This window comes from Mus pahari, chromosome 7 (genome assembly GCF_900095145.1).
Source record: "Mus pahari chromosome 7, PAHARI_EIJ_v1.1, whole genome shotgun sequence".
Classification (NCBI taxonomy): domain Eukaryota; kingdom Metazoa; phylum Chordata; class Mammalia; order Rodentia; family Muridae; genus Mus; species Mus pahari.
This window is the reverse complement of record NC_034596.1, coordinates 82413321-82432665: the sequence shown is the minus strand read 5'-3', so window position 1 is coordinate 82432665 and position 19345 is coordinate 82413321. Positions and strand designations below refer to the sequence as shown.

The window sequence follows — 19345 nt, the reverse complement described above, 5'->3', positions numbered from 1 at the left end:
TCCTCGCTCTTACCGGGTACTTCCGTTCCAGCTCGCCGAGCCGTAGGTTCCGTAACTTCTGGAGTTCCTTGGAGCTCTCTCAGTTTATCTTAAAAGTTCTCTAAGTCTAGGCCCTCGAGATCCTAATCTCCACCGGCTAGGACACTGAATATTCCTCTCACTGTTTCCTTGGGCCCTAAAGCAACCTTGCTTAGCCTGATGGGAGTTGTAGTCTTTGAAACAATCCTTCCGATAACTGCGGAAGGTCAAGCTGAAAGTAAAGGAAATGACCTAGCACTATGCGCTAGCGTTTCTGGGAATGGTAGTCCAGAAGCCTCGCGGCCCGCAGGGAGGACGCAAGAACGATAGAGGTCGAGGAACTACAACTTCCAGGATGCTTTGCGGGTATTCCTTTCCCCTTCTTCAGACTCTGTCTCGGCTGTCCCCTTCGGCCCTTCTCTATGCCTCACAGCCTGTTTAGAAAGGCTGGTCCGGCGGCTGAGCCGGGCGCTGTCCTGAGAAGGAGCGCTTGGTGTGGAAGAGGTGAGGGTGTCCCAAGACCCTGTCTTGGCCGCGTGTCTAGTTGAACCCATCCTCTCCGCACCCTTGTTCTTTCCCCGTCTTTTCTGAGGCATCCCTACACTCTCACTCCCGACCTGATTATTCTGTCCGGACCACTCTTGGGAGCTCCGAAATGGGGCTTTCCAGTAAGCCTCAAAGCAGCTTACTCAACATTTGGTTCTGAACATGTCTTCTCAGGCACCCTCTAGGCTCTGGTGTTTGCGGTAATGCGGGGCTTCCTGTAGTCCAGCTTCTCAGGTCTTTGTTCTCAAGCATCGCCTTAAAACCTAGGCTAACTTCCAGTAGCTGGTTTCTACAGTACCCTGAGGCAAGGAAGCTCTTTTGGGTTTTGGGTTTTTTGTTTTTTGTTTTTAAACGGGTCCTGTTTACCCTACTTCGTGGTTCCCGTTCTCTCGCATCTGTCCTCCCCGGATATCCATGTCAGACTGTCAGTGTACAGGTGACAATAAGATCAAATCTCGGGAGCATTTTAAATCATGTTGAAGCCCTCCCTTTCTTTGTGCATTCTTAGAGTTATAAATTGTTACAATTTTACTTAGCATGTAAATCACGATCTCTTTTGTCACTAGAAATACAATGTATCCACTGCTGTGGTCTGGCAAAAGAGTCTAAGAATTCTTGGTGAAATATTAAGTTTGTTAGGCATATTCTCTATGTATTTCTAGTTACCATTGTAAAGATCTGTCTAGTTTTCCCAAAAGTGAAAAAAGAACAGAAAGAGTCTAGGATCCAGGAACCCTGGATTGTAGTTTGGAGTAGAGTGATTTAGTAAAGTTGTTTTGATGTTTACGGCTTCTGAGCTTTGCTCCTCTGGTCGGTGGGAATCTCCCAGGCTTACCTTTCAGGATTGTTGTGAATGGCAAATGAATGACAGTTATTTATGAATTTGCACACATGCTAAAGACACGTATATGTTCTGTACACATCTTTCATGATTTGTGACCTGGTTTAGAATTCCTTTTAATATTTAAGATTGCTTTAAAAAATTTTTTTTTGGGGGGGAGGCTGGGAATATAGTTCAGTGGTAGAGTGCTTGCCTAAAACGCGGGAGGCCCGAAGCTCAGTTCCCAGAAGTGCAGAAAATAAAGTTCTCTGGTTTTATCTAAGGTAGCATTAAGATTAGGAAAACACTTTGCATGTATGATCTAGTTTAGTCCTAATTCTTATATGGCAGACTACCTGCTATATCAAATACTAACGGGATGTAACCTTATGTGTTTATTTTCTGCCAAGTACTTTGTTAGGTTTTCTAAATACTATTCTTCACTATAGTCCACTAAGGCAAGAGTGCATTTTTCCAAGGCTTAGAAATGAGTGAGCCATTTATGTTTTGACTTCAAGGTCCTATCAGGTACTGTGGAAATCTTGGTACTTATTGGGTTAAACTACAGTTTTTACTCTTAGACAGTTTAGTTTGAAAAACTTGTCTTGTTTTGCAGAACAATTTTAGAGCAGTCATGAGGATAATGTGGAATCATTCAGCTAATATATATTTTCTTGGTCATGTTGTCAGAAGTTGGCCCCATAATTAGCCAAGTAGCCAAGGATAAAATGATCATGAGTTGATGATACAGGCAAGATAATTCTGCTTTTAATTGCTTTCCTTTCATTTATGTCAGACACTTAAAGAACATACTGGAAGGGGACATTTGTTGGCTGTAGTCAGCTGTAGTGTTCCCAGAGCTTAGAAGCACAACACAGAGGTGGCACTCAGTAAATATATGTTAATACATGAATTTGCTTATTCTGTTTGGGGTGAGCGTTGGCTGATTTTTGTGTGTTCAGCAAAATTATGATGAATCCTTAATATTTGCCTCTCCTGTAGTATCCCCTTTGTTTGGGTACCCTAGTTCTAATGGGATCCTTCAGGAGGGAGACTATAACCTGCACTTTTCATAGTTATTATACCATCTGAGTACTTGGATACAGTAGAGGTTCTAGGAATGGATGTTTGTGGCTAATTGGAATATCTAACATGATCTGATGAGCTGGAAACTCAAGGATTTGGCTTGGCATGGCAGGTACTTTACAGATTCCTTTCTATATCCCTTATTTCTGGGAACTGTAGTGGAACACTTTTTTGAGAGACTGCATCTGTCTTCCTTTCCCGCCAGATGAACCGGACAAAAGGTGATGAGGAGGAATATTGGAACAGCTCCAAGTTCAAGGCTTTCACTTTTGATGATGAAGATGATGAACTCTCACAGGTAGGCTCCCACAAGTGCTAAGTAAGGGCCAAACCGTACTCTTGGATTCGTCTCTAAAGTTTCTCTCATCTCCAGTAGTCTTGTAATGTTAGGTCAGACCTTCAGAAAAGCCTGTGTATACATCAGATTTTTATCAATATATGAAAGACCCAAGGTAATCAACCGATCCAGAGAAAAGCCTTACTTTGGCTCTGTTTTTAAGGTTCTAGATTGTGGTTGGTTAGCCCTGTTGTTTTGGACCTGGGATAAATAGCACTTCATGGTGCAACCACGCGATAGAACAAAACAGCTTACCGCATGGCCAGAAAGCAAGGAGGAGTAGGACATAGCAGGGTCCCTCAGTCTCCTTTAAGAACACCCTTCTCATGGCCCAAGGAGCTGCTACTGGGCTCCACTTCTCAGCTTCTACCGCCTCCTCATAGGGCTACCCGAAAGCCTGAATTTTGAACATACAGCCCTTCTGGGGACATTCCAAATTCAGACTATATAGTGGCCTGTGAAATGGCTCACCAGTAAAGGTTCTTGCCATGATCCTGGATTTAGTCTCCTGAACAAGTTGTCTTGTTTACTTAGGATTCTGTTGCCAGGACAACTATGATGACGAACAGGGATTTGGGGAGGAAGTGGTTTATTTCATCTTAGGACTCTCTGGTTACATTCCATCACTGAGGGAAGTCAGGACAGGATCCTAGAAGCAGAAACTGAAGCTTAGGAGTGCTGCTTCCTGGCTTACCCTTCCTGCTTTCTTTTTTTTCTTTTTTCTTTTTTTTTTTGGTTTTTCGAGACAGGATTTCTCTGTGTAGCCCTGGCTGTCCTGGAACTCACTTTGTAGACCAGGTCAGCCTCGAACTCAGAAATCCACCTGCCTCTGCCTCCCAAGTGCTGGGATTAAAGGTGTGCGCCACCACCACCCAGCTCCTTCCTGCTTTCTTATAGCACCCAGGACCACCAGTGCAGAGGGGTAGTGCTGCCCACAGGCCAGTGTGGCAAAGAAGGACATTGTCTCAATTAAGGTTTCCTTTTCCCAAGCATCTCTAGCTATTGTCAAATTGATATAAAACTAGCCAGCACCACCCGTGGCCTCCCCTCGTGTGCACTGGTATGGGCACACTTGTACATCTGCATGATAAACGCATGCATACACAATAAAATTAGAAATAGATACAAACTATAGCAACCTTCATTGAAAAGAAACCCTTTAAAAAGAGCCAGAAAGATTATAAAAACTAACTTTACCCTTACTTTTACTTAAAAAAAAAGACAAATATTTTATTCATGTGATATAATTTATTATTGTTGTTAGTACTATTTATTTTTTTCGATGTTGTTGAGACAGGGTCTCATGTAGCCAAGACTAGCCTCAGAATTGATAGTGTATGAAGATCTTGAACTTTTGATATTCCTGCCTCTGTCTCCTTTTTTACCTTTTCTTTTTCTTTTTTTTTTCTTTTTTTTTTTCGAGACAGGGTTTCTCTGTATAGCCCTGGCTGTCCTGGAACTCACTTTGTAGACCAAGCTGGCCTCGAACTCAGAAATCCTCCTGCCTCTGCCTCCCAAGTGCTGGGATTAAAGGCATGCGCCACCACACCCGGCTTTTCTTTTCTTTTAAAAAAGATTTTACTTTATGTACATGAGTACACTGTAGCTGTCTTCAGACACACCAGAAGAAGGCATTGGACCCCATTACAGATGGTTGTGAGCCACCATGTGGTTGCTGGGAATTGAACTCAGGACCTCTAGAAGAGCAGTCACTGCTCTTAGCCTCTGAGCCATCTCTCCAGCCCTTACTTTTAAGGAATTTTTATTTTACTTATTTATGTGTGAGGTGAACATGTGCCATTGTTTGTATGTGAAGGTCAAAGAACAGCTTGCAGAAGTCAGTTCTCTCCTTCACTGTGTGAGGATTGAGCTCCTTGGAGGCAAATGTCTTCTTAGTTGAGGCTGAGGAAATGCCTCCATGGGATCCAGCTGTAAGATATTTTCTCAGTGGTCAGTGGGGGAGGGCCCAGCCCATGTCTGGTGGTGCCATCCTTGGATTGGTGGTCCTGGGTTCTATAAGAAAGCAGGCTGAACAAGCCATGGGAAGCAATCCAGTAAGCAGCACTCCTTCGTGGCCTCTGCATCAGCTCCTGCCTTCAGTTTCAGCCCTGCTTGAGTTCCTGTCCTGACTTTCCTTGGTGATGAACAGCAATGTGGAAGTGTAAATCAAATAAACCCTTTCCCTCTCCTTCCCAACTTGTTTTCTGGTCATGGTCTTTCATCTTAGCTATTGAAACACTGACTAAGACACCTGCTGAACCATCCTGTGGGTTCCTGTTTTATTTTTCATTTTCTCCCCTATTTTTCTTCCCATCTTTCTTTCACAGGGTCTCACCATGTAGCCCTATGTAGCCTTAAACTCACAGAGATCTACCAGCCTTTGTATCTTGAGTGCTAAAGGGTGTGCTGCTGGGTCCACCATCCCTAGGATTTTTTCCCTAAAATTTTTTCTTTTATTATAGTTGCCTCTATCTCATGAGTGCTGAGATTATAGGCATGAACAACCACACCTAGTTTATAACATTGTGTGTGTGTATGTGTGTGTGTTTTTGTTTGTTTGTTTGTTTTGGTTTTGGTTTCTCTGTATAGCCCTGGCTGTCCTGGAACTCACTCTGTAGAGCAGGCTGGCCTCAAACTCAGAGATCCNCCTGCCTCTGCCTCTCAAGTGCAGGGATTAAAGGTGTGCACCACCACTGCCCGGCCTTATTGTCATTTTTGAGATGGACCCTTGTATGTTATTTGATTGGTTGCAGGTTCTTGGATTCAAACCATTTTCCTGCTTTTGTCCCTAGCAGCTGGAACTGTAGGGACACACCATGCACTGTGATAACTTGGTTTTGAAAACTGACCTGTTTGGGAATAGTCAATTTTGGAGAAGTGAATAAAATTCACTCAGATTTACAAACAAGTCATAGTTAGAATATGATAGAATTCACAAGTGGCTTTGAACCTTGAGCTGGACTGCAGTGGTGTGTATAGCGGAGTTTGATTTCTAGTCAGGATTAGGACTCCAGATAGTCACTGGCAGTCATTGAGACCCACTTGGTCAGCCTTCTTGGTTGCCAGTGAGCAAGAGGGGAGTGAGGACTGCCAGACTGTTCTACTTCACTTCCCTCTACAGTTAAAGGAATCCAAACGCGCGGTCAATAGCCTTCGAGACATCGTGGATGACGACGATGACGATGACCTGGAGAGAGTCAGCTGGACTGGAGAACCTGTGGGAAGTAAGCTGAAGAGACCCTGTGAGGGGTTCCTGTCAGTAGTGCAGGGTGTACCTCTCTCTCCTCGGTGCTGGTCAGAAATAGTTCTGCTGTTCTCAGATGATGCAGCCTGGAAGTTAATAGCAGGCAGAGCCATGTGGAGACACACAGCAGTACTGCTTATGTGGCTTCCTGGATCTGCTGTTCTGGAGCGAATGCTTGGAAGGCTATTTCAGATTAATGCAGTGCTTGTAAAAATTACAGGTTCCTAAGCTTACCTTGGAGAGCCTTGTTCAGTGGGTTTTTGTGGAGGAGGTGTGTCTGTTGAGAATTGAATGCATGTTCCACCACTGAGCTACAGTCTCAGGTAGTTTTATATATATATATATATATATATATATATATATATATATATATATATATATAGTCATACTTGGGAGTTGTTAACTTAAATTCTCATAACAGGTTGGCAAAACTACTATACTTAACCATCATTCTTAATTATATACCACTTAATTTCTTCATAGATTCTTTCTAATTCTCTTCCTCCACTTTTCCATCTGATTTTTAAAGTATTTTTAATTGAAAGTTTTTCCTAGAAGGTAGTGTAGCATGACTTAAAAACAAAAAAGAAATTGCGCATGATGGTGCACACCTTTAATCTCAGCACTTGGGAGGCAGAGCAGGTGGATCTCTTGGGTTTGAGGGCAGCCTGATCTACAAAGCAAGTCCCAGGACAGCCAGGGCTACCTGCCTCCAAAAACAAAAACCAAACAAAAGACTGAAGTAGAAAGAGGAAAAAAACCCTGATATTACACATGATCTGACAAAATAATTATACATAAATAAATTATTTTAATAATTGCTCAAGAAATAGGAGAGGCAGAGTGTCTTTTCATCTATTTTAAGGTTGTTTGGATTGTCTTCCATTTATTCATTCCTTTGTCAATTTCTCTAATGATTGGCCTATTGATTACATCCTTGCTGGCCTTCTTGAACAGGTTCAAAGTTAGTGAGTGCTGGGTGTCAAAGACTGACTGGGAAGAGGCTCACCTAGTTCCTGCCACCCTGCAGGTATCTCATGGTCCATCAAAGAGACTGCTGGGAATAGCGGGTCAACCCCTGAGGGACGTGAACAGCTAAAGGGCCGAAACAGCTTCTACGCACAGCTACCCAAACCTCCTTCTACTTACTCCCTCGGCAGCTTCTTCAGAGGTAAAGAATGGGGGTAAGGGACAGGGATTTTATTTTATTTTATTTTATTTTATTTTATTTTATTTTGCTTTTATCAGGAGCCATGCTCAGGCTGATGTTTTTATTGACTGCAGTTTGGCAGCTTAGTACTAGGATTTGAAGAAATGAAAAAATTCCCAGACATTAGCCTGGATTTGTAGAACATGAATGAAATTGCGAGCCGTGTGTCAGGTACTGAAGAAATTTGCTAGGATCAAAATTCCTTTTTGCCTTTCATGTCATGCTGTTGGGAAGGAACCTTTGTGTGGCCCTGGTGGGATTGTATGGCCACTGTGGAAGATAGTGTGGCAGTTTCTTAAAAAGTTGAACAAAGGATTAGCATGTGAGCTAGCATCACAATTAGGTACTTACCACAAAGAAGAATGCAGTGACTTGAGCAGATGCTTTTATGCTAATATTTGAAGAAGTGGTAGTCAAAAGCCAAAAAGGTTAATACAGTGTGTCTGTCCATCGTGTGCTAAAAGGTTAAGCAAAATATTGAATGCACGTGTAGTAAACTGCTTCTTTGTCTTCTTCTTTTTTAATATTTATTTTACTTGTCTGAGTACACTGTAGCTGTCTCAGACACACAAGAAGAGGGCGTCAGATCCCATTGCAGATGGTTGTGAGCCACCATGTGGTTGCTGGGAATTCAACTTGGGACCTCTGGAAGAGCAGTCAGTGCTCTAAACCACTGAGCCATCTCTCTAACCCTGCTACTTCATCTTAAAAGGGAATGCAAGATACATGTTATAATAGGGATGGGCTTCAGGGAATTACACAGGGTACAGTAAACCACAAGACAAATACCGTGTGACTCCATTCAGGTGGATAGACAGTTCATAGAGACAGAAGGCAGGATAGCAGTTTCCTTAGGGCTGGGGTGGAGGGATGGAGAATTCCTGCATGGAACAGAGTCTCAGGGATGGTGCAAATTCTGGAACTGGATGGACAGTGTGAGTGTACTTCGTGCTCCTGAGTCTACACTTACAGGTGATGGAGAATGGTAAATTGTATGCTGTGCATAGTTTACCACACTTAAAACATTTCTCTCTGACCCCTGTTTTACTAGCATATCTGATTTCTGAAGTTGAATAAAGGCTTTTATTTATGTGTATGAGAATTTTGCCTACATGTATGTTTGTGCACTATTTGTGTGCCTGGTGCCTACAGAGACAAAGGATGTTGCAGCCCCTCAAACTGGAGTTTCACAACTGGGTACTGGGAATCAAATTCTGGTCCTCTGGAAGAGTAGCCAGTGCTCTTAACTCTGAGCCATCTCCCCAGCCCCAAGTAAAAGCTTTTTAACCCCTATATCACCATATTGCATAATAAAGCTCTATGTTCCCTGTGTCCTCAGCCATGGGTGGTCTGACTTGAGCTGTTGACCTCTTTCTGCTCTGTTCTTTCCCTCAGGTAGAACTAGACCTGGAAGTTTCCAGTCCCTTTCTGATGGTGAGCATTGGCCCCTTTTCTTTGTTTGTTTTGGTTTTGGTTTTGGTTTTTTGAGACAGGGTTTCTCTGTATAGCCCTGGCTGTCCCGGAACTCACTTTGTAGACCAGGCTGGCCTCAAACTCAGAAATCTGCCTGCCTCTGCCTCCCGAGTGGTGGGATTAAAGGCTTGTGTCTTAGTCGGTGTTCTGTTGCTGTGAAAAGTTACCATGATGAAGGCAACAATTATAAGAGAAAGCATTTAACTGGGAGCTTGCTTAGTGTCAGGTTTAGTCCATTATCATAATGGCATACCATTCAGCAACAACCATGGTGCCAGAAAAATAGCTAAGAACTACATCCTGATCTGTAGGCAGAGAGAGACTCTGGGTTGGCATGGTCTTCTGAAACCTCAAAGCCTGGCCCAGTGATACACTTCCTCCAGCAAGGCCACACCTCTTTATTCTTGTGGTCCTTTCCACTTCTAAGCCACTCCCTGCTGACTAAGCATTCAAATATAGGAGTTTATGGGGACCCTTCTTATTCAAACCACTATAGCAAGATGACCTGAGTCTGATCCCTAATCTCATAGTTGTCCTCCACCTCTACACTCTTGTTATGGTATCACACACACGCTCACACTCACACTCATGCACATACACACACACAGCAAGTGGGAAAGAAGCATGAGCGGAAAGAAGGATAAGAGACAGGTTGTACATTGCCTTCTAAACTGGCTCCTGTTTCCTTTTCAGCTCTGTCAGACACACCTGCCAAAAGTTATGCTCCAGAGCTGGGGAGGCCTAAGGGAGAATACAGGGTGAGTTACAGAATTTCTCTCTCCTTCTCCTCTGTTACTTACTTATTTTTAAATTTACATTTATTTATTTACTTACCTTCTTGTAAGTGTGTGTGCTGCGTGTGTGTGTGTGTGTGTGTGTGTGTGTGTGTGTGTGTGTGTGTGTGTGTGTGTTGGCCACATGCCATGTATAAGTGTGGCACTCGGAAGACAGTTTGTAGGAATTGGTTCTCTCTTTCTACCATGTGGGTTCTGGGAATTGAACTTGGGTCCTTAGGCTTGGCAACAAGTGTATTAGCAGCCCTCATTTTATTGTTTTGAAGTTGGGTCTCCCTCTATAGCCCAGGCTGAAGCCTGGCACCCACCAGATAGTCCACTCTTGTCTGGAACTTTCGGTAATTCTTCTGCCTCAGTCTTTTGTGCTGACATTATTGTTGTGAACCATCACGTTCAGCTTGAGTGACATCTTCGTATGGTGTGATACTTAGTATAAAGTGCTTTGCAGCTGTTACAGTCATTTGTCATTGAATGGCACTGATACATTCTGAGAAATGTGTTGCTAGGTAGTTTCATCTTTGTGCAAACATAGGATGTGTTCCCACAAACCTAGATGTGATAAGCCTGTATTCTACATCCATGATGTCAGGATGTGAACCTGTTTGGTTTGCCTGTTACTTACCCATGGAACATAATGACAAGTATTTGTGTATATAAATGTAGAAAAGGTATAGGACGAATACTAGGTAAGGGGCTGGAGAGCTGGCCCAGTGGGTAGCAAGTGCCTGCTGCAGAAGCATGAGGAAGGCTGCATGCTTCTGTAACCTCAGAGCTGCAGGGCCGTCAGAACTGAAAATCAGCTCCATGTTCACTGAGACACACTGCCTCCAGAGAATATACTGAGAGTTGAGAGGGCAGAACATCCTCCTTTAGCCTCCACATGCACACACATGACTGTATCACACACACACACACCCCACTAGACAACAGGAAACTTTCAGCTGTATTAAGTCTTTGGGACTGTCATTGTATATGCATTGGCCAGAATGTCATTATGCAGCACATGACCCCTCTTATAGGGAAGAAAACTTAACTGGTCTTTTAACAGTAGTCCTTTGTTGAGTTCTCACAACCAGGAAAGGATAGTACTTGGACTCAAAATCTGTTTTCTAACACAGGCCCCATGCTTTCTTACTCCTGCTGCCATTTGGGAGTTTAATGTGAAACTGAATGATTGTCGCTGTGGTCTGGGAGATGGTGGAGGTCAGATTCCCACAAAGCATTCTAAACAAGCAAATTGACTCAAAGAAACTATGTTCTAAGATCAGAAGGGGGCTATGTGTCAAAGTCTTTCCCTTTCTTGGCTAATGGTACTAACCTTGGGAGTCTCAGACTGGTTGCATATAAAATTTGGAACCCTGAACCGGTTGGCCGAGGGTTCTGGGGTTTGAGATTGGTCTATCTTTGGTCTGTGTCACCATTGCTCTAGTGCCTTCAGAAACTCAAACCAAGGCCAGGTGGTGGTGGTGCACACCCTTAATCCCAACATCAGGAGGCAGAGACAGGCAGATCTCTATGAGTCTGAGGCCAACCTGTCTACAAAGTGAGTTTCAGGACAGCCAGAGCTACACAGAGAAACCTTCACAAAAACCTTTCAAAAAAAGGAAAAGAAAAGAAAAGAAAAGAAAAGAAAAGAAAAGAAAAGAAAAGAAAAGAAAAGAAGAAAGAGAGAGAGAAAGAAAGAAAGAAAGAAAGAAAGAAAGAAAGAAAGAAAGAAAGAAAGAAAGAAAGAAACTCAAACCAAGACCAAACTCAAAACAGGACCATTCCAGTTTTATTTTTTAACCAATTCTTTCCCATAGATTATTTCTCTTGTGGGGACAAAGACTGAATTTGAGGCATCGATCTGGTTCACTATCAATTCTGAGCCCTTAATGTCTAATTCATCTGTTGCTAATATTCCAGGATTACAGCAATGACTGGAGCCTCAGTGATACAGTGCGACGCCTCCGCCAGGGCAAGGTAAGGCTGCTGGCTGAGGAGGAAACTCTCACAGGATTCTCTGGCAAGATGAGTAGTGTGTTCCCACGGGAAGGGTTTCTTGACATCCTTTCCAGTTCCCCTTCCTGAAATGGAGTGGTTTTCAGGAGCAAAGCAAACCCACCACAGTTAGAATTCAGCTGTGAAGTCTTTTTTTTTTTTTTTAAAGCCCTGGCTGTCCTGGAACTCACTCTGTAGACAAGGCTGGCCTCGAACTNAGAAATCCGCCTGTCTCTGCCTCCCAAGTGCTGGGATTAAAGGCATGTGCCACCACTGCCTGGCTCTGTGAAATCTTTGACTCTGGGTTAAGAGTTGCTTTGCTGCATGGGGGGAAAACAGTGGTGGATAAGAGTTGCTATGTGTGGAAGAGTAGGCTTGTAAGCCCAGCACTGGGGAGGCTGAGGTGTGAAAATACCATGTGTAAAGCCACCAGGGGTGCACAGCAGGTTTGAGGTCAGCCAGGGTGCATAGTGGAGGCCCTCTTTCAAGGCTACCCTAATCCCACAGAAAAAGAAAGTGAACTAATTTTTGTCCATGGTGTGGGATGGGTGTTGAGGTTATTTTTTTTCTGTTTTTTGAGATCCTAATCTTAGCATTGTTGAAAAAAACTTCTTTTCCATTGAAATTTGGAAGTAATTTTTGAAAATTGGTTGATTATTTAGTGATGGTCTTCCTTGTATGAATTTCTAGGAAAGACAGAACTACCATGATTGAGAGCAAATGAGCAGTTGGTGGGCTAGGAGTAGGAGAGCATTAATATCAGCGTGGACAGAGCAGCTGTCTGAGGGTGATAGAAGTGTGTGTGTCTCTGTCATAGTGGTTACTAGGATATAGGCACTTTCAAAGCTCAGCTATACATTTGCACAGGGTAGGTTTTAGTATGTATGGAAACTACACATGAAGGGAAAATAAGTGATTTTGCGCTGGCTTGGCCAAGACTTGACATTGGTGTCCTACGGGGCATCACATTGCTAGATAGGATGTGGTGGTGGTGGTGAGGGGGGCTGCAGGCTCACGCAGAGACCAGTGTGTAATATAAAGGTACACTCTGGCACCTTCCTTTGTTGCCCGTCCCTCACTGTTGAGTGACAGGGAGTATAGGCACTGGTCTAACTGACACACTCTGTGGTCTTACTCTGCAGGTCTGCTCACTAGAGCGCTTCCGCTCCCTCCAGGATAAGCTGCAGCTCCTCGAGGAGGCAGTAAGCGTGCATGATGGGAACGTCATCACTGCAGTAAGTGTGAGGCTCACTGTCCGTCCTTCAGTAGTTCCTGAATATCTAGTCGGGACTGACCAAAAAGTCTGGACTGCATGTCCAGAGTCTGGCTTTCTCTCTGAGGCATAGGTCTCTCAGAAAGCTGTACTCCCGCCTTGGGTGGAGGAATATGCATTCTGTGTGGAACTGTTAGTTGTAACCAGAAATGAGAAGGCTGTGTTGTGGCACAGGCACTGTGAGGTAGTTTCTTAGCAGACAGGAGGTAGTGTAGACAGAGTGGGCATGGGCATGTGAGACTGTGAGGTAGTTTCTCAGCCAGTGTGGACACAGTGGGCATGGGCATGTGGACACCTAGGGCATGGCTCAGTTCCAAAAGTCCATCCTTTCTTTCTGTCCCACAGAGGGGGTATGTCTGCCTGCAGTGATCCCTAACACATCGCTGGCCTCATTCCTAGATGTGAGGTGATCAGGGCAGCCTTTGTGAAAGGATGCACAGTCTTTGTCTCTTTTCCTCAAGGTTCTGATCTTCCTGAAGAGGACCCTGAGCAAAGGTGAGCATGGTTCAAAGGAGGTCTCCACTCAGCAGCACATGTGACTTTTATAGCATAGTTCACCAGGATCAAGTCTGCTTCAGAGACAGTTGGGTTGGTCTGGACCAAAGAGCACACATCACATCACATCACATCACACCACACCACACCACACCACACCACACCACACCACACCTCTAAGGGCAGCTTGTAGGGTGGGGGCTATATTAGCTTCCTTGGGAACATGTGTGCTGTGTGTTTGAGAATGTGAGAAGTGCTGCTGTTTGTGTTAAGAATTAAAAGGCAAGGGGATGGATGGCTCAGTGATTAAGAGCACTGATGCCCTTCCAGAGGTCCTGTGTTCGGTCCCCAGCAACCACATGGTGGCTCACAACCATCTGTAATGGGATCTGATGCCCTCTTCTGATGTGTCTGAAGACAGCTACAGTGTACTCATACTAAAAGGCTGACTGAGTAGCTGTGTGCTGCTCCAGAGTAAAGGTTCTCAACCCATGGGGCATGACCCCTTTAGGGTCGAGTGACCCTTTTACAAGGGTTGCAGATGAGATATCCTGCATATTAGATAAGATATGTAAATTATAATTCATAACAATAGCAAAATTACAGTTATGAAGTAACAGTGAAATAATTTTATGGTTGGGGGATCACCACAATATATGGAACTATATTAACAGGTCGCAGCATTGGGAAGGTTGAAAACCACTGCTCAGAGGCAGGTGGATTTCTGAGTTTGAGGCCAGCCTGGTATACAGAATGAGTTCCAGGACAGCCAGGGCTACACAGAGAAACCCTGTCTCGAAAAACCAAAAAAAAAAAAAAAAAAAAAAGAAAACCACTGCTCTAGTGCATAGAGGCTGTTAATGATGGTGGGTGGATGTGCATGAGTGGAGAGGTCACAGACTTGAGTGCTAGGAAACTTGACTTCTCTCTCTACCTAACATGCCAGAGATCCTTTTCCGAGAGCTGGAGGTACGCCAGGTCGCACTGAGACATCTCATTCATTTTCTTAAAGAAATAGGGGACCAAAAGCTGCTTTTAGATCTCTTCAGGTAAGAATTGGGCTTCGGGTCTATGAAGTACATTTTCAGAGCACTTTGGGTTGGAGGTGTGCAAAAAATTGAAGACACTATCCTTTTCCAGAAACACCTAGAAAGCAAGATCTTGAAATGTTCTGGGATAATCATCCCAGCATGTAGTCTGGTGGAATGGCAGTGTTAAGAACCTGGCCCCACAGTCAGACATACGGGGACTGTGTGTGGTTGTTACTTGGTACTCTGATATTTGAGCAAGTCACTATACTTCTTTTTTTTTGTTGTTTTCTTTTTTGTTTTTTCAAGACAGGGTTTCTCTGTGTAGTCCTAGCCGTCCTGGAACTCACTTTGTAGACCAAGCTGGCCTCGAACTCAGAAATCTGCCTGCCTCTACCTCCCAAGTGCTGGGATTAAAGGCGTGTGCCACCACGCCCGGCTTTGTCACTATACTTCTTGAGAGTGGCCTTTTTCCCTTGTAAAATGGAGGTGGTGATGTCTACCACATAGAGTCATAAAGACTGACTGTGTGTTTACTAAGCATTTTTTTAAGACAACCCTTGATTAAAGGTGCCCTCCTCTTATTCAAGTGATGCCAGTGAGAGAGTAGAAAAGGATGAGGAGCTATAGCTTTCCTGTCAGGATTCCCCAGAGAAGTCTCCTGAAAGCCTTAGTATTTGGGCTGCATGGGAAGTGAGGTGTGGGGCTGGGCTGTTTCGAGGCGGCCTTCTACCACCTTCTCTTCTGTTTCATCCCAGTAAATGGGGTGATGTTTTGCCCTTGGACTAAACAGTATGCATGGTTTATCATTTCCTCAATGTCAGAGGTGTGAGGACCTCTGATTAAGTTTTGTGGCCCAGAACAGTGATGAGCAGCTGCCCCACAGACTGATGTGGGAAAGCAGTTTACTTGGTTAGGTCAGAAGGAGTTTACCAAAAAAGACACGCCCACAGAGGCAGGCTCTTTGCTCTCTCTGGCTTTCCTTTCCAGTCAAGGAAGTCTTGTCAAGCACCCTCTGTGCCAAGGCAGTGCTGTTAATTATGGTCTATTCAGAATAAGGAGGAAACAGTTTTACTTTTGAGTGAAGAAACAAACACAGAGGTAGGTGACCATTGGCTAGGGCAGGCTGTATTTAAGCTTTTAGTGCCCTGCTCTGCCTGTTTTACTTACTAAGAACATAGAACAGGGGACAAGTAGATATGAAAGGCAGCAGGTGTCTAAAGGGTAGAGCAGGAGTAGGCGTTACCTCAGTGTGTAGAGGATATGAGGAGAACCGTGTTTCTTCTGGAGCTTGTCTCTTATGCAGGAAATACCGGGAAAGTCAGTAGACTAAACTCTCCTGCTCGCCTTTGCTTTTCCCCAGGTTCCTAGATAGGACAGAAGAACTGGCAGTAAGTATGGCATTTATTTCTATTGGGAATCTCCAGGCATCTAAATCAAAGCCCAGCCCAGCCGCCAGCCCTCCTGCTGATTGTTTTCTGTTGTTTGTTGGTTAGATCTAGAAGATCTAGGAAATGACACTGCCTAGCTTAGTCTCCACACATACACATGATAGTCTATAGTCCAGGAGGACTCTGACAATAAAGAATTTTAGTTTTTAGAGGATATAAATTTCTATTATAACCTGGGGAGAGGTGGTTCAGTGGATAGTGCTAGCATGAGACCCTTATTTTGGATCCCCAGGACCTATGTAAAAATTGAGTGCACTGGGTATGCTTTTGCAAGCCCAGTGTGGAGGCAGTGGAGACGAGAGGATCATAGGGGCTTGCTGGCCAGTCTGTCTGCCTTCATTCTTGTGCAGTGACAGACCTAGGCTCAGAAGACAAGGTGGATGGACTGACGAGATGGTTCAGTAGTTAAGAGTGTGTATTGCTCATGCGGAACACTGGAATTCCATTCCCAGCACCTATATCAGTCAGCTCATAATTACCTGTAACTCCAGCTTCAGGGCATCGGATGCTTTCTGGCTCCTCAGGCATCTGCACTCAAAAACACATGCACACAACTAAAATAAAGCTATAAAGAGATAACACAGAAAACAGTGGAGAAAGAACAGATACTTGCTCCTGGTTCTTATACATACACAAGCCCAGGCAAGTACACACACACACACACATACTTAGTGTTCTCTCTCTCTCTCTCTCTCTCTNTGTGTGTGTGTGTGTGNGAGAGAGAGAGAGAGAGAGAGAGAGAGAGAGCGCATATGCATGCCTCTTTGTGCTCAGATGTGTGCTTAGTTAAGTGTTAGACCTCTTAGTGATATTCCTCTCTCTTTTAAGGATATGTGACAGCTCAAATTTTTTCTCTGTTTTTTTTTTTTTTTTTTTTTTTTTTTTTGTAGCTATCCCATTATCGAGAGCATTTGAACATTCAGGACCCTGAAAAACGAAAAGAATTTCTTAAGACTTGCATTGGGTAAGTATGGGGAAAAGTAGTTTTGTGATAATAAGAGAAGAAAAGAGAATGGGATGGATGGTTCAGAAGGGAAGGCAAACAGTGACTCTCATGGCACTCCTTGTAGGTCATCTGCCTCAGTGGCTCCCGAATCCTAGTTTCCAGCAGAGTTTTCACTGACTGGAAGAAACATGAAAACAATAGGGTCTTCCCCAAAGCTGAACGTATTGAATTAGAAAGACCGTCTTTGTTCCCGAACTCTGGTTCTCACGTATCCTCTCGTTTTGGCAATACAATTATGATAATATTTTAATGATTTATTTATTTTATGTACATTGGCATTTTGCTTTCATGTATGTCATGTAAGGGTATTAGATCCCCTGGAACTGGAGTTACAGATAGCTATGAGCTGCTGTGTGGGTGCTAAGAATTGAATGTGGGTCTTCTGGAAGAGCAGCCAGTGCTCTTCACCTCTGCAGCCCTGGTGATAACTTTTTTTGTGATTTACTATAATAAAATTAAAATGTAAAACTATTTATGGATCTTGAGCATTTTTCTTGTTAGAGTCTGGAATCCCCAAGTCTCAGGGCTACTGCTTTTAGGGCAAGCTTTCATCTAAACACAAGTCCTCATTAAAAACAAGCAGAGGAAGCCACGGGTATTACTGCTCTTCTGACGGGATGCTCACTGCTCTTAGAAGTAACTCATCTTATTTACCTGCCTTTATTATAGGAAAGTGCTTCCATAGGTTAAGCTGAAATGTGCTTCTCAGTATCTATCCATACAGCTACGTAGCCTTTCAGTGTCCCCTGCTTCATTGTTCACACTTGTTTCAGCCATTCCTTATGGAAGGATTTCCAGGGTCACATTTAGAATTCGCTAGTGTATGAAATTCCTAATTGTAATGTTACCAGATAGAGAACTAGGGTTCACACTCCCCTGGGTCAGTGTAATTGATGTCAGGACTTTTTTTTTTTGGTTTTCAAGACAGAGTTTCTCTGTATAGCCCTGGCTGTCCTGGAACTCACTCTGTAGACCAGGCTGGCCTGGAACTCAGAAATCCACCTACCTCTGCCTCTGCCTCCCAAGTGCTGGGATTAAAGGCATGCGGCACCACCGCCCTGCTTTAAGACATAGTTTTGAAGATGGAGTCCTTGACATTTCTGTAGATCAGTGCAATCTTTATTTATTTTCCAACCTACACTATGCTATATAATGTAATTTGCTTTTTAACTATTCTGCTCTAAAAGTAATTAACGATTCAGTAGAGTTCAGCAAGTTCTGTGGACATGTTGATAATGGGTGGTTGTCTCGGCTCTCTAGCTTTGTGACCCACTCACAGATAGCTAACTCCTCAAACAAACTGATTCTCACTCAGCAAAATCACAGGCATTCTGTGGGCTTTGGGAAGATTCCTTTTGCGTTTTCAAAGTCTCTGTCCCCTCCCTCCCTCCCTCCCTCCCTCCCTCTCTTGAAGGAGTATCATGTGGTCCAGGCTGAGTATGGCTTTGATATGTTACTTCACCTGCCTCCGCACTGAGAAAGCTGGGGTGTGGGCATATACCACCTCACCTGGCCTATGCAGTGCTGGCAACTGAATCTGGGGATTCACGCGTGCTAGGCCAGCACTATACCAACTGAGCTTCACCCCCAGCTCCAGTCAGCAAACTTCAAATACAATATCCAGACCAAAGTCTACTCTAGCTTTTCTAGTTACTCTGCCTTAAAGGATGCTGAGAAGGTACATTGAGATCAAACTTGTTAAAAACTGTGAACTCGTAAGGTTTTAGTGATCATTTGATTTGCTTGGGTTTGTTTTGCTTTTCACATAGAAAAAAGTACTAACCTTGTGGCCCTTTATCAGTTTGCCGTTTTCAGCAGAAGACTCTGCGCATGTACAAGACCATTACACACTGCTGGAGCGTCAGATCATCATTGAGGTGAGGCTCCCTGTCTCTACTCTCTGCTTCTGTGCCCAGGCTCTCTTACCTGCCGCTAACCTGAAATTATTTACTGTGTCCTCTAGTCCAGATTTCTTGTGTCATTTCCACTTCCGGAATTTCTCCCCTTCCCTCCCTCCCACCTTCTCTCCCTCTCCCTTCCTTTGGTTTTTTGGATTTTTTTCTTTATTTCATCTTGAGATAAAATATCATGGCGCCTAGACTGACTGGACTGTGTGATGAAGCCGTGAACCCCTGATCTTCCTGCTTTGCCTCCCAGGTGCTGGGATTATAGGCGTGCACTGCCATGCTGAACTGTTGGAAGCTTAGTTAAACTTAAAAATCTATGACCCATTTATGGAATTTAGCCCTCTCTGGGATATCCTAAGCAACTGCTGTAGTAGTGCAGGTGTTTTCCTGCCTCTCCCAGTGGACACTTCTTTTCTCACTTGGCTGACTCCACCACAGGCAAACGACCGGCACCTGGAATCTTCTGGGCAGACTGATGTCTTCCGGAAGCACCCCCGCAAAGCTTCCATTCTCAACATGCCACTAGTGACAACACTCTTCTACGCCTGCTTCTATCACTACACAGAATCTGAGGTACAGGGGGAGTAAGAATGGAGCATTGTTCAATTGTGAGGAATTGTCAGTGGGCTTGTGTAGTTTTCAGAAATCATCCAGAAACTTCTTAGCAAGAGTGAGCC

The 19345-nt window shown here is 44.0% G+C and overlaps 1 protein-coding gene across 1 annotated transcript in view; it reads left to right on the top strand.

Moving 5' to 3' along the window:
• Positions 1-386: 386 nt before the first annotated feature.
• Vipas39 (VPS33B interacting protein, apical-basolateral polarity regulator, spe-39 homolog) overlaps positions 387-19345 on the top strand; it is a 27297-nt gene continuing 8338 nt past the window's right edge. The window contains exons 1-14 of the mRNA XM_021202747.1: positions 387-522; positions 2676-2768; positions 5929-6031; positions 7082-7222; positions 8657-8695; positions 9428-9492; positions 11434-11490; positions 12651-12743; positions 13243-13276; positions 14223-14325; positions 15668-15695; positions 16646-16719; positions 18563-18638; positions 19107-19241. Coding sequence (XP_021058406.1) covers positions 2676-2768; positions 5929-6031; positions 7082-7222; positions 8657-8695; positions 9428-9492; positions 11434-11490; positions 12651-12743; positions 13243-13276; positions 14223-14325; positions 15668-15695; positions 16646-16719; positions 18563-18638; positions 19107-19241 — 1041 coding nt within the window. The 5' untranslated portion in view covers positions 387-522. The remainder of the gene's footprint in view (positions 523-2675; positions 2769-5928; positions 6032-7081; positions 7223-8656; positions 8696-9427; positions 9493-11433; positions 11491-12650; positions 12744-13242; positions 13277-14222; positions 14326-15667; positions 15696-16645; positions 16720-18562; positions 18639-19106; positions 19242-19345) is intronic.